General features: G+C 36.5%; 1 protein-coding gene across 8 annotated transcripts in view; it reads right to left on the minus strand.

The window, feature by feature from the left end:
- sh3pxd2aa (SH3 and PX domains 2Aa) overlaps nucleotides 1-15,625 on the minus strand; it is a 181,724-nt gene that overhangs the window by 11,528 nt on the left and 154,571 nt on the right. For 5 of the 8 annotated variants that reach the window (XM_056456607.1, XM_056456604.1, XM_056456606.1 and 2 more), the window contains 3 exons: nucleotides 3,900-4,017; nucleotides 419-798; nucleotides 248-262 (listed from right to left, as the gene is read on the minus strand). In XM_056456607.1, the coding sequence (XP_056312582.1) occupies nucleotides 248-262; nucleotides 419-798; nucleotides 3,900-4,017 (513 nt within the window). The remainder of the gene's footprint in view (nucleotides 1-247; nucleotides 263-418; nucleotides 799-3,899; nucleotides 4,018-15,625) is intronic. The other 3 variants (XM_056456605.1, XM_056456609.1, XM_056456603.1) reach the window with 1 other exon arrangement.

The raw sequence follows: 15,625 nt of genomic DNA on the forward strand, positions 1-15,625 counted from the left end.
ACAACAATACATATTTACAAGGATGAATGTCATGTTATGTGAGCAGTACAGCACTATGTTTCTTTTTTCAGTTGTATAGTGTACATTTGGAATTAGACAAATAAGTAAGCACAAAAACAAACAGCAAACAAACAGCACTTGACAGGCTGAATGTCGAGCAACAGAGAAAGTGAATGTGTCACTATCAAGGTACACAACACCCGGACAAAATGTTAGGAAACACATGTTTACCACAAAGAAATGTTACCTATGGCATCAAATCCTATGTGCAAAAATAACAGGAACATACATAGGTTTATTATTTAAAATATGGCTCTAGGATTATTTACTTACATAGTACAATATGATTTGTATATAAATGAACAGCCTTCCAAATCTAACTCTGAACACATGATATGTTTTGTTATAGATTGCTCACCTATTTCAACTCTGTGCGGTGCCACCCGGGCTATGGCAGGTGACCCTGGCTCGGCCCTGCTCTTGTTCTCCTGAAGGGTGGCACTAGATCCAGAGTTCATTCCCAAAGCAGTGACCACTGTTGGTGCCACTCCAGCTTCTGGGGCATATGGCATTGGTAAACTTATTTCACTTTTGGAGATGTGGCGCTCAGGTGTGGTGGCTTCTCCGTCAGTCTGAATGTCCTTCTCGCTTACGGCCTTCTTGTTGAGGAGGTTACTGATCTCCATTATGTTTCCAATTATCTCCACAGGACCAGTAAGAGTCTTCTTTCTTGGGGAAAGGTCATCTTTCAGTTTCTTCAGGTACGAGGCTGGGGCCCAGCCCTCCTTACCTTGATACCTGCACACACAAATAAAAATCACAAATGAAACAAATGAATACAACACATATCGAATAAATTAAAATAAGTATGATATCTGATATTGTTTAGAAATAATATAACTATTATTTAATTTTCAAACTACGTTAATTCTCCTACTGGCCACTAGAGGTCAGCATAGTGTTTATAGTAAGATAAAGCTGTAGACAGGATGACTGGTGTAGAAGACAACTGTCACCCACACAACAGATGCCAGGATAGTAGACTCCTTTTTCTTTTGCGCAGCAAAATGTCCAAATCTGAACTTGAGAGTGTGCCAAATCATAGATGGCATAGATGGTAGATGGCAGTTTTCACAGCAGTCTCAGAGAAAAATTACAATGATATTATTTATCATAATTTCTTATATTCTGATATAGTCGACACGAAACCAATGATAATAGAGTTTACTTTCTGAGACAATACTAGCAATCAGGCAATTAGGAATTGCTATATAGTAGACACTCAACAAACACTTTGTAGGGCTCGTTAACAAAAACATAAGAGCTAATCACATGGCAGAAACTAAATACATTTAGGCATGTGGACACAATGCCAACCTGATTTCACCAAGTAGGACATGTTCCTGGATTAACATCTATGTTGATACTAGAACAACATTCCAGTCAGCCAAGAATTAAGAAATACGTTTACCGTTTATGTTAATTTAGGCTAACGGTTAGGTTTATGCACTTCTACATGATTGTTATCAAACTATTATTCTCCTCTGTTTTTGGGAATAATTTACAGTTATGATTGGGTTTAGGGCTAGGGAGCATGTATGGATTACATTTTCGATACAGGATCACATTGTACTTGGCAAAATCATGACGTGCGTGGACACATACTAGCCCATCTGCTGAACATCAGAATGGGAAAGAAACTTAATGTAAGTAACTTTGAATATGGCGTGAACTTTGAACGATGGTGAAAGACTAGTATGAGTATTTTAGAAACCACTGATCTACTGGCATTTTCAACACAAATATCTCTGGGGTTTAATAAAATTGTTGTTTAAAAAAGAGAAAACATCCACAGAGCGTTCTGTGGTTGAAAATTCCTTGTGCCGGTGCCAGTGGGTCAGAGGAGAACTGAAACAGACTACTTTAAGAAAGCTTATAAAAATTCAAATAACCACTCATTACTACAGAAGCCAAATACACAACACAAGCTTGAGAAAGATGAGCTGCAAAGGCAGAAGGGCACACACATGTTAGAACTTGCATGGGCTCACTAAACCTGGACAATAAAAGACTGGGAAAAAGTTTGTCTGTTCTAATGTGTGTCATTTTCTGCCGCTGCGGTTAAATGGTAGGGTCAGAATTTGATTAAACAATATGAAAACAACTTCATCCACCCATGTATCATTGGTTTACGCTGGTAGTGGTGTACATAGAGATCACAGAGGTTTTTCTTCAAACACGCACACACACACACACACACACACACACACACACACACACAAGAAAATCTCTGAAATAGGATAGCAGGCACAGAACGTCATAAAACGTAAATATTAGGTTCGATTTAGGTCATGATCTCAGGTGACCAAAATTCAATGTCTAGCCAGGACAATGTTATTTTGATGTCCAATAATGACATCAAATGACGATGATATTTGGTTGATTTGAGGATTTAAAGTAACCAAAATCCAACGTCCAGCCAACATCTTAAACCAATGTCATATTGACATCAAACACTGACATTTATTCATCAGGTCTGGCAATCAAAATCCAACATCAGATAAACGTCATAATGGTAACGTCCACACAATGTCAAGCTGTAACATCATTAGACGCTGACATTTGGTTGTGTTTAGGTTGGGTTGCAAAGTGACCAAAATCCAATGTCTTTCGGACGTTGCACACTGATGTCGGTCTGACATTGGATTCGACCGTCAACCCAATTTTCATTTCCACCCAAAATGCAACGTCAATCTGACATCATGTTGACGTCCTGTACCTGCCGAGGAGGGTACACAAGCTGTCACTTGAGGTCTTACCTTTTTAAAAAGATCTAAAAGGTCTATATTAATACCATAAACATATATACAGTATTAGAGACCCTCCAGGATTTCGCATTTTAGTGATCGCTGAATTTAATGCAAAATCAAACAAATAGTTGTATTTATGGCTGGTATGTAAAAATGGTATTTTAATATTCTATGGAAGGTACCTGTATAAGGTCGACAAAAGTTAATCCAAATGTTACAATTGGCTTTAATAGTACTTGCATTCCTCTGTGCATCCTATTTGCACAGAAAGCATTACATCATCAGCGTAATCATTGATGCGTTTCAGACCGAGAATGGCAGGCAAATATCAGCCTACCTTCTTTTTTAAAGTTCGGCATTGTTATTACTAACTGTACTATACCGTTTTCGCTCTGCTGAATGTTATGTGATGTATTGTAGTGATGTTGACTAGTGCTCATTCATGCATTCAGGAGGTGCGGCTTTAAATGGCAATTTACACAATGGGATGTAGGCTTTCAGTGCTATCAGGCTAACATTAGCATTTTCCAAGATCTCCCATTGCACTTTTAATAGAGGTCTTTGGGATGTGCTGGATTGTATATTTGACAAACATACTAGCAATTGCATGATACTCTCAAGTCGATATGAACCAAAATTTCCTAAGAATGTTTTCAGCATCTCAGTAAATTGTTAGAATAAAGAAGTAAGGCAGATCTAAATGCAAATGGGTACTAGCAAGGTGTGCCTAATAAATTGGCCAGTGGTGTACTTTATTTTGCTTTTTATAATAATAACTTGTAAACTTTATTTTATTTTTTTTTATAATTATTTTTTTAGGGGTTTTCACCTTTATTGATAGGACAGTGGAGGTTTACAGACAGGAAAGTGTGAGGAGCAGAGATAGGGGAATGATCAGCAAAAGACCTCGAGCCGGGAATCGAACTCAGGTTGCTGCGAGTACCTGGGTGCTGTATGTCGATACTAAACTATTGGTGCAGACAACATTGCAAACTTTTGTAGTGAAGATGTTTCTGGAGACCCAAAAAATGCTTAGCAATACCAACAGATATATTGCAATGTGGAAAAAAAAAGCTTTAGATTGATTACCTGATGTACCACCATCCCTCCAGGTTCTTCTGGATGACCTCCACGGTTACTCCTTTCTCGAACCCGATCTCATCCTTTCCCTGACTGGCATAAGCCTGGACGCTGACATATTTTTCCTCTGAGAAAACAGAGATGAGAGAAATCTGAGATAGGGTATTATTGTTGTTTTTTCCCCTACTTTTGCCTTTGCCATTTCTGTGGTCTTAAAAGAAAATGGACAAATAAGATTGAACTACTTACTTACAAATTTTCGGAAAACAGAGCAGAAGGAAAAACCCCAAAGTTTGCAGTAAAGACCCTTTCCAAAACTCACTCTTTACCACAGGCACCAAAACACAGTCATCTCACAATCTGTCATTAACTTTAACAAATCCTGTAACCTCCAGAGCAATGCAAACCCAAGGACACAATAATTATGGTAATCTGGGAAGTACCTCAGGTCAGCCTTAACACAAAATCATAATTATACTTTGCATAAGGAATATAAAGCCTTTTTTTAGGGCAATGAAAAGTTATTACACTAAAATTCTCATGACATTTAAAAAAATGTCTTAAATAGTCATGCATCTTTTCCCTGATTAAAGTAAATAGAATCATATTGCTTGGCATAATAATAATGAAGATTATTATCATTAAAGGTCTTGTGAAATTGTCGTCGCCACGAAACAGTACCAAATATATAGTGTCTGATTCGGTAAAACGTGAACGTGCCTTTCCCTTCAAACACTAGCAGAGTGCAGATGTGTGTGGGACTGAAGATGAGTGAACATTAATAAATGATTAATGCAATAATCTGCTGGGGGATTCGTCTGCCGTTTGTTAAAGGAAGGCAAAGGCTATTAATGTATGGGACTTTGTCAGAGCTTGACAGGAACTTTATCAGTACACAGTCCATGGACCAGTTTCTTCCTCGATTTCACAAGTGTAAGTAAGTGTGGTTAAAATGGTTGCCTTCTTGTTTTCTCTAGCTTGCAAAATATGTATTTAATTGTGTTTTGTTACTTGTAATCGCTCCACATGGCTTGTACTGTATCTGGTTAACTCTTTATATTCTCATATAAAAAAAAAACGAATCCTTGTTTAAGGTTTTAAATGTGTTTGTGAGCTCGCAATCCTCTGCTATGGCCACCGTCAGCTGTTCCTACACACGTGCGGCGGTCAAGTTTCAAAATAGTTCAACTTTTGCTGCTGTGTGGATTAATACTGAATGTGTGCCATTGTTTTTACTTATGGTTAAGAATAGAGCAATATGCTGGTGTTTAACTGCATTGCTTTAATACACTCCTGCATAAGGCTCACACATACACTCTGCGCTCTGGCTACTTCAACAATGTTGATAAGTCGTAGTGGGCATTTCTCTCTCTCTCTCACGCTGAACGCAGTCGACCAATCACAACAGACTGGGTCATCGAGCCAATCAGCGCAGATTACCATCGAGCTAAGGAGGGGTTTGGGAACAAATGAATCGCTGAACAAATCATATGGGAGTCGTTGGGATAATTCATAATGCATATTATAAGACAATGAAAGTGTTTTTTGACCTTGCATGCATATCAGTTTATTGTTGGAGACCCCACAAACCAAAATATGGCCCTTTTTAATGCATAATAGGGGAAGGTAAGGAAATCTATTAGCTTTTCCAAAATAGTGAGAAAACTCCATTAAGAAAATATGAATCTGATATAAACATCCAAAGCTTGCAGTTTGCAGTCATGCTTCCGTTTCTCTTCAATTTATAACCAATCAAATGCTCTCTAGCATCTGACATGCCCCACCCCCTTCAAGACGCTTCATTTGATGAGTTTGATCTCAACCACTCTCACTGGCAGAGCTGTGATAAAACAAAACGCTACTGGCTGTTTATTTTAAAAGAGGAGGAGCTACACGATGTCCCACCCTCTTCATTTTTCAATTGAGATTACGTCAAACATCACAACATTTCAAAGCACTTTACGGACCTTTCAAGCCACCTAAATGGTAATTCATGTATAATTTTCTTCAAACAATACATTTCCTTTGATTGTGTGCTAAAATATGACCCGGACATCTTCATCAGAGGTTTTGCGAGACAAAAAGACCCTTCAGGACTAGCTTAATTCCCATTGTTTTGCATTGTAGACCTGTAGATCTTCTGAAGAATTTTCCTCCCACCAAAAAGCACACATAAAACATGATTAAATATTGTTTTCATACAGCATAGCGATGTTTAACGTCTGCATATCACTCTGATGTATTTCCCTTTGCAACTGAGCTAACTATCTACTCAGAGTGATGCTATAATTTTTAGTGAAACGGCAAAGGAGAAATAAAAAATAGTGCTGAAACAGGAGACATATTAATAGTGGGAGAAGTGTCGAAATAGAAAACCAACAAAAGGAGTGATGGATATCCTATATCTAGTTTTCCTTAGCAGTGAATTACTCAGTCTGACGACGAAATGAGGTCAGGCGAGATATTCACTCTCTTTAGTAACGACTCTATCAACACCATGCTTTCCCAGCAGCAGAAACACTGGGAAATCTGATAATTGAATGTATTACAGTGAAGAAACTATCCTCATCCTGAACTTCTGACCTAGAGCTGATACGAGGATTTAGAAGAGCTTTTTAGCACACATTCAGCTAAATATCTCCTTGTGGTGTAAAGTAATGAATTTCAAATACTCAAATGACTGTAATTGGCTAGTTTCTTATTAAGTTAACTTCATCATTTTTACAAATTTAAGTTGATTGAACATAAAACAATTAAGTTGTCTCCCAAAAAAAAAACTTAAGAATTGTGTTGTTTCAACTCATTTTAAATAAGTAGTTTGAACAAGCAGCAAAAATCTGAAAAAAGTGTTGTTTGCCCAGGTAGCACAGTTCATATGGGCATATGTGAATCCAGCAATCACACTCGAGTTCGTGCCAAAACAATCGGTCCGAGATTGCCTGAATGAGTTAGTCTCAGCTCGATTGAAACAAACTCTTGAGTAGATCGATTGTAGTGACAAAGCGATACGATCCAACGAACTAACAAACCAGGCTATATCATAATGTATCATGGATATGTAATAGCCATGTACTGTATAATGAGATTTATGAGTAGGGCAGGATGTCATTTCTACTGGTAAATGTGCATTTCATGTCGAATACGAAGGTGAAAGCATGCTGAATTATTAACGAGAGCTGTTTATCTATTTGAAAACATTACGATATGATACTTTTACCATATTTTAATCTTAGAATATTTTGTATTAGGCCTATTTTTTATTTATTTTATTTCTGCACTGACACATCCTATGAAAGACCAACATTGATCTGCTTCATGATTTGACTGCACTCTCAGATCCTCTGTTATTTTTCTCTATAATTCGACGTTTTTTTAATAGATTGATTGATTAAATAGATTGATTTTTTCAACACTTGAATTTAGGCCATGTATGAGAAAGTCTTACCTCTCTGGTTTATATTTATTAATTATCTCTCTGGGTGCCTAAACTAAATTGCACCTTTTCGCTTATAATGTCTTATTTCTCATCATCATAAATTAAAATAACCACGTATTACAGATGAGTCCGTGGCAGTCTTATAAATAAACTGTGAAACTCTGACCAGTGTGAGGAGAATTTACTCGCACGTGACTAGTTTTAACTCTTAATAACCACGTATGAATGTATTAACTAAATTAATATGTTATAAAATTAATACGTATTAAAAAAATAACCACGTATGACCATGTATTAACTAAATAACCATATACCGTGAAACTCGGATTATTGTGTGGAGAGTTTACTCGCACGTGACTTGTTTTAATTATTAATAACCACATTTGAACGTATTAACTAATTAACTAAAATAATACGTTATAAAATAAATATGTATTACCTAAATAACCACATATGACAGATGAGCGGAGTCCATCGGACTCTGCAAAATAAACCGTGGAACTCTGAACAATGTGAGGAGAGTTTACTCGCACGTGAATTGTTTTAACTATTTTGGTCCGTTTGGAAACTTTGCCGTGTGAAAGCGAACCACACCAAGAATGAAAATATACATTGTAATAATTTTAATCCCTGTTTCAGAACAAAACAATCAATCTACAGATGTGAAAGCACCCTTAAAAAGAAATCTCACTGATATAAGTTATATTTTCAATTATCAGAGTATAAGGGGGGATCATTTTCAGCATAAGACTCTACTCCACTACTCTTGAGTACTTTTAGAAGTGCTACTTTTTACGCATACATTTAGTAGTATTTATAACAGATACTTTTACTCTACTTGCACTACATTTTTTTGGCAAGTAATAGCACTTTTACTTTTCAGTACACTTTCCATCACTGCTTGTGAATATATTCAGACCAACGTGAGTGAGAGTTGAACGCAAGAGCCAAAAAAAGAAATGCCTCAAAAACACATTTTCCACCACTCAGCACTATTTTCACGGTGGACCGTTCTGCATGGTGGAAAAAGTCAAGTCGGTCCAGAACGTATTACTTCAGTTTTGCATGCACTTGTGGAGCGGTGTGCCAATAGAAGTATTTTTCCCCCCTTAGCCTCCTTGACCTAAAAACCACTGCAATACATACAGAGAGGTGAAAATGCGAGAGAGAGAGATTGCTGGTAGACACATCGTTCTAGCTGTCATACTCATACTGACCCTGCAAACTTGCTTGCTTTAACATTTCTTATAAGTCAACCTCAGCTTTCAAGACTTTACTCTGTCCTGCAGGCGCTGTATGAATTTGAGATGTTCCCACTGCTGATGCTGTAATTTCTTGACACACCTGATTGAACACTTCATCCAAAAACTGTTCATTTACTCAGCCCCAAGGCCAAAGTCAAACACACAGCCTTTCAACGTGTCAAAATAATTTTTAAGTCAGAAGTAAACTGTAAATGTTCGAGACTTTCAATCTGGAGATATAATGAGAAAGATTTCAAAGTTAGGATATAAAAAGAGCTAAAAATACACTGAAAATGACAAAAAAGTTCATGATTAATAGGGTGAATTCACCATGTGCGCCTAAAAAGTAAAGGCTAAAATTTTGAGTGCCCTCTGGTGGCAGGCTGCAGTATATAAACAATCATAAACCGGGCCCTCTTTATGTAATTAACAAATGTGACGTAAACCAAACTAAAAAATTCAGATTACACTTCAAATAAAGACTTTTTTTCCCCGATTTAGGCAGTTTTTATCAGGCTGGTGTATATTCGGTTGGTTTATTTTTCGAATAAGTTTTTTATTCCGTTAATGGAGACTATAAATGTGTGGTGACAGGCAGTTCCAGCTATGGAAAGCCATTTTAATATTTAGATTCATGATACTAGATTTTTTTTAGCTTGTTTATTATTATTTTTTAAAATTTTTGTTTAAGGCGATGTGGTGGCGCAGTGGGTAGCGATGTTGCTTTATAGCAAGAAGGCCGCTGGTTTGAGCCTCGGCTGGATCTGTTGGCATTTCTGTGTGGAGTTTGCATGTTCTCCCCGTGTGGTGTGGATTTCCTCTGGGTGCTCCGCTCTCCACCACAGTCCAAAGAAATGCGCTATAGGTGAATTGGGTAAGCTAAATTGTCCGTAGGGGGCAACGCAGTGGTGCAGTAGGTAGTGCTGTCGCCTCACAGCAAGAAGGTCGCTGGTTCGAGCCTCAGCTGGGTCAGTTGGCGTTTCTGTGTGGAGTTTGCATGTTCTCCCTGCGTTCGCGTGGGTTTTCTCCGGGTGCTCCGGTTTCCCCCACAGTCCAAAGACATGCGGTACAGGTGAATTGGGTAGGTTAAATTGGCCGTAGTGAATGTGTGGATGTTTCCCAGAGATGGGTTGTGGCTGGAAGGGCATCCGCTGTGTAAAACAAATGCTAGATAAGTTGGTGGTTCATTCCGCTGTGGCAACCCCAGATTAATAAAGGGACTAAGCCGACAAGAAAATGAATGAATAAAATTGTCCGTAGTGTGTTTATGTGAGTGTGAATGAGAATGTATGGGTGTTTCCCAGTAATGGGCTGCAGTTGGATGAGCATCCGTTGCGTAAGATATATGCTGGATAAGTTGGCGGTTCATTCCGCAGTTGCGACCCCAGATTAATAAAGGGACTAAGCCGAAAAGAAAATGATTAAATGAATGATTTTTGTTTAATTAGTTAACGATGTAACTATTAATTACATTGTTTCTTCCAGTCCCTTTCAATTACAAGATATTATTTGTTACTAAAGGTAAAGGTAAAACTAGTATACCAGAGAACTACATTATTAATTTCTATATTTTGTATGGGAAATATTTTATTCACTAACAAAAATTCTCGAATTTGCAGCCTTCTTTTTCACATTTTCTTATTGAAATTGATGTATTTAATAAATCTCTTCGATTGGTTAAAAACAAGAAAAGTGATAGATACCTAGAATTTTATGATAATTATTTTGAAAACATTATGGATGCATAAGTTCTCCTTTCCTCTTGCTGTATTTGTGTTATTTGTTTTTATTAGAATTATTTTATTTCATTTATTACAGTTTTGTATGTATTTAAGTATTCATATTTATACATCATTTTTTCTGTAGGTTTGATTTTGTTCATTTGTTATTGAACCATAATAAAAAATTATTATAATAAAAATAACCGGTAGGCAGATATGACGCAGGTAAAAGTGTCTTCTGTGTGCACGCACAGCACATGAATAAAAGCATTTCAGCTGTTTAAGTGTGATTGAAAATGATTTATCTGGATAAATTTATCTGGATTAGTGTAGACATATAGCCTTAAAGTGGAAGTTAAGGATTAAAAAGGTAAAAATAAGCTTATAAATAAGTATTAGTACTTAATAGAAAACATACTAGCAACTAAACATTAGATGTCTACAGTATATTGCATCCGTCTGTATAATAGACATCGTTTGAATGTGTCTTTGCGCAGTGGGTAGCAGCTAAAAAAGAAGTAATAGTAGCACGAAAATTGATACTGTGTGCTCCATAAATTAAATGTTAAATAGATATATTTGGGCAGGAATTTGTCACACTGCAATGACTTTGTCAATCCGAATCCAAGTCAAGTCAAGATGAATGCTGATGTGGCTGATTGAAAGTGAATGGTGACCATATGTTGTCAAGCTCCTAAACTGAAAAAAAAAAAAGTTTTGTTTTGTGTTATAGTCCAAGAGGCCTAATCATAACTTTGTGTGGGAAAAAGACAAACTTTCCATCATTCTTCACAAAGTATTTAACCAATACCTTCATGGTGTTGTGTATATATACACTGAAAAAAAGTGTTGCATGCAAAACTGTTGCAAACAATTTATGTGTGTTGAATTTAAACAAACAAATTAAATTGAGCAATGTTCAACTTAATTTGTTTGTTTAAATTCAGCACAAATAAATTGTTTACAACCACTCAACGTAAAAAATTGAGTACATCCAAGGAATCATCTTTGAATAATTTTTTTCAGTGTGCCTTCAGTATATATACAGTATTGGAGCATCATAGCTCCAGGTCTTTTCACTTCATGTGCTAAACAAAAGGTTTTGTTGTAGTACATGTATATGGAATAATAATAGTACTAAACTTAAAAGCGAACAAATAAAAAATAGAATAACACTAAAGTTAAAGTTAAATAAATGACTATTTTGATCAATTAGGAATCAAATACTTTGTAAGATTGTATTTGCAACTAAAGATGCCATGAATAACGCATTTCTGAAATCATTGTTTCAGAAAACACACTCCAAGATCATTAGTGTTTTCCAACTGCTTTGAAATTCTCACTGTACCTCTGACCTGTTTTGAAGGTTGCAATTATTATGTATACTGTAATAAATAAATAAATATGCTTAAATGCAGTCACACGCAGTGAAGTGAGCCAATGACCTACTTTAACACTTTCTACTGTGAGTTTCCAACAACCTCTCCAACGGTGCAAGCGAAGAGGGAAAAAATAATGAGGGAAAAGCAGCCACAGAGTTATAGTAACGGTGTCACATCCAATCTAAAATCAGAACTGTTTATACAAATATGCATGAGCCACTGTTTAAAAAAATAAAAATAAGATCTTCGTAACCATTTTTTGTCCAACATATAATAGTTACCATGTTTATTAGTGGTCAGTACTGCAAGGAGAGTGGACTACTTAAAGAGATAGTTCACCCCAAAATGTACATTTACTCATTATTTACTCTTCCTCGAGTGGTTTCAAACATTTATGAGTTGCTTTATTACGTTGAACACAAATGAAGATTCTAACCATTGACTTCCTTATTAGAAACAACAAATACTATGGAAGTCAATGATATCTAGCCTTCTTTAAAATATATGATTGGTACAAGTAAATAGTTAGTAAATAATGACAGTTTTACAGTTTTGGGTGAACTATCCCTTTAAATTGGACTTATTAAACTTGAGTTAACTTATACCATAAACATAAGACCAAGGACTAAAAGAACAAGTCTCTGAATATGCATCCACCCGCCAAAACACTCTTAAATCAGTGATTCCTTGAAGAATATATCCATTTTATACAGTATATATATCTCCATGGAGACTAATCATTTCGCAAAAGGGTCTTTAAAGATGAAAAAGTTGTTTAGATGATTTAAATGTTCTTAACATTTGGAAATTAACGAATCTTTTAACACTAGAACTACCGAGGCAGTCATTTTAAATCTTTTTAATTATTGCAATTTAATAACTTATTACCATGGCTTTTCCTAAATATGAGTATTTTTCTTGCTAACATTGTTATTTTAATAAAAATACAAAACACAAAAGAGCTCTGTGCATTTCTACCTTTAATTACCATAGCGGTCAAAATGATTGTGAAAGTAAAAATGAAAGTGAGGCGCTGACATTTGTGGGTGGTCTGGAAAAATTTGACATTATTGTTTATTAATGTTATTTAACTTGCCGTTTTTATACCCAATCTTTTAAAGTTATATTATGTATACTGTAAACTGATGAACATTTCTACTGTATATTTAACGGTAGATTTCAGGCAACCACAGCTGCCAGTTTTTTTTTTTTTTACTGTAAATTCTACAGTTCTCTTAAGTATACTGTAAACTGACGAACATTTCTACTGTATATTTAACGGTAGATTTCAGGCAACCACAGCTGCCAGTTTTTTTTTTTTTACTGTAAATTCTACAGTTCTCTTAAGTATACTGTAAACTAAAGAACATTTCTACTGTATTTTAACGGTAGATTTCAGGCAACCACAGCTACCAGTTTTTTCCCATAAAATTTACGATTATTGCTACTGTAAACTGAAAAACATCTCTACTGTATTTTTAACGGTAGATTTCTGGCAACCTCAGCTGCATTTTTTTACTGTGAATTTTACAGTTCTCTTAGGTATACTGTAAACAGAAAAACATTTCCACTGTATTTTAACGGTAGATTTCTGGCAACCACAGCTGCATTTTTTACTGTGAATTTTACAGTTCTCTTAGGTATACAGTAAACAGAAAAACATTTCCACTGTATTTTAACGGTAGATTTCTGGCAACCACAGCTGCATTTTTTTACTGTGAATTCTACAGTTCTCTTAATTACACCCACGACCAGAGCATGCTGATCTGCCGCTCTAGGCAAAGGACAATCAGGCCGCCCTCAACCCGAAAGTGAAAACGTAAGTGACCAGTTAGCAAAGTGTGGACCGGGGGGGTGGGGTTGGGGGTGTTGCGGATATAACTGAGGACGCGGGTGGTGAGGGAGGTGTCGCGGACGCCGCCCTCGCTATTCTGCCGCCCTAGGCGTGGATATAACTGCTGAGGACGCGGGTGGTGAGGGAGGTAGGTCACCTCTATGGACGCGCCGGCCCTAAATACACCGTAAACTGAAAAAAAAACATCTTTATCATATTTTTAACAGTAGATTTCTGGCAACCAGCGTTTACAGTTTTTTTCTCTAAAAATTTACGGTTATTGCTGCAGTAATTTTACAGGATTTTTTATTCATGTAACTATACATTTTTAGACTGCATTACCCAAATCATCATATTTTAGGGTGATAGCTTAATTAAATATGACAACAGCAATTTAAAGCTTAATTTTAATATCTGAAAAGAAGCTTTGAATATAAATATGATGTGGCAATATGACGTCTTATGTGAGAATGGTCAGAATGACTGCTATAATAATTCTAGTAGTTATACAATTCTGGTAGTTCCACTGTTAATAATTTATAAGAATGAAAAATGGTTTGTGTAAACCCTCCTTTGTAACCATTTTTTTTTTCATCAGGGAAAAGCTATACCAATTTGACCAATTCCTAACCCAACGTGCTCTACTCAGAGCCATTTGCATGGTGCTCATGGCACATTAGAACACTCCAATGGGGACACAAATGGAAAACTGTGAGAATTATATCTCCGTAGAGGTCCATGACTCAACATGAAGCGGCAGATCTCCAAGGAGATTCATTACCATACAAACATGCATTTCCATTAAATGTCTAGACATTAGTCTTTATTTCAGGTCTGGTTGTTTAGAATCAAATGCTGGGATTTGGAAAGATCAAACTGCATTTGTGTGATTCAACTCATCCTCTACCTCAAACTTAGAGTTCAGCATATGTTTGCAAACCTCAGGATGCCAAATCTGACTGCTTTTTTCTTCTTCTGTATAGAACACCAACAAAGATTCTGAAGAAATGATTGTTTTTTTTTGTCCTCAAAATGCAAGGCAATGGGGATGCAAAGTCTCAATTGACTTTCAGCTCTACCAAAATGTCTTTCTTTACACACAGATCATATGGAGCTTTTCTTTTTAAAGTGCCCCTCCTATGCTATTTTATAAGTTTCTAAAGTTTACCTTGTTTTAAAGGTCACATGCAATTAGTTCACATGTATTCATGGTCTTAAATAATGCAAGACTCTCATGATATAAATTTCACGTCACATTGTTTCTCAAGGAATCTCATTTGTTTTCTCAAGGAAGATTTGTTTAAAGGTCTTGTTTTTTTTCTGAATCTGAGCCAAAATTGTAACAAATGCATATTATATGTAGGTGACCACTGAAAACTCCACCGTTTAGTTTAGTGATTGAATTTTAATCTTTAAACTGTGTTAGCCAGCAATATTACTTGTTTAGTAGAAAACAATAAAAAAAAATAAGCTGGCTGAACTAAAGATATTAGTCCACCGGATCGAAAAGCACCAGTACTAACTAACATTAACCACTTAAAGGGACAGTACAAAAAAAGGGTTTAAATTTGGTCATCATTCGCTCACTCGCTTCTTCCAAACTTGCAGTTTTGGTTTCTTTAGTTTGCAGAACACAAAAGAAGATATTTTGAATGTTGGAAACCAAACAGTTGATGATCCACAATGATTCCATTGTATTTTTCCTCAGGCAGCTAGCTCTCTGCAACTCTCACATGGTCACCCACTTAAGCTAAGCAGGGCTGCACCCAGTCAGTACCTGGTTGGGAGACCACATGGGAAAGCTAAGTTGCTGCCGGAAGTGGTGTTAATGAGGCCAACAGGGGGCGCTCAACTGGCGGTCTGTGTGGGTCCTAACGCCCCAGTATAGTGAAGGGGCCTTTTTACTGCTCAGTGAGCACTGTCTTACAGATGAGACATTAAACAGACTCTCTGAGATCATTAAAAATCCCAGGATGTCCTTCGAAAAAAGAGTTTAACCCCGGCATCCTAGCCAAATTTGCCCACTGGCCTCTGTCCATCATCACCTCCCAACCATCTTCATATCATAATTGGCTTAATCACTCTGTCTCCTCTCCACCAATCAGCTGGTGTGTGCCG

Source organism: Danio aesculapii, chromosome 1 (genome assembly GCF_903798145.1).
Source record: "Danio aesculapii chromosome 1, fDanAes4.1, whole genome shotgun sequence".
Lineage (NCBI taxonomy): Eukaryota > Metazoa > Chordata > Actinopteri > Cypriniformes > Danionidae > Danio > Danio aesculapii.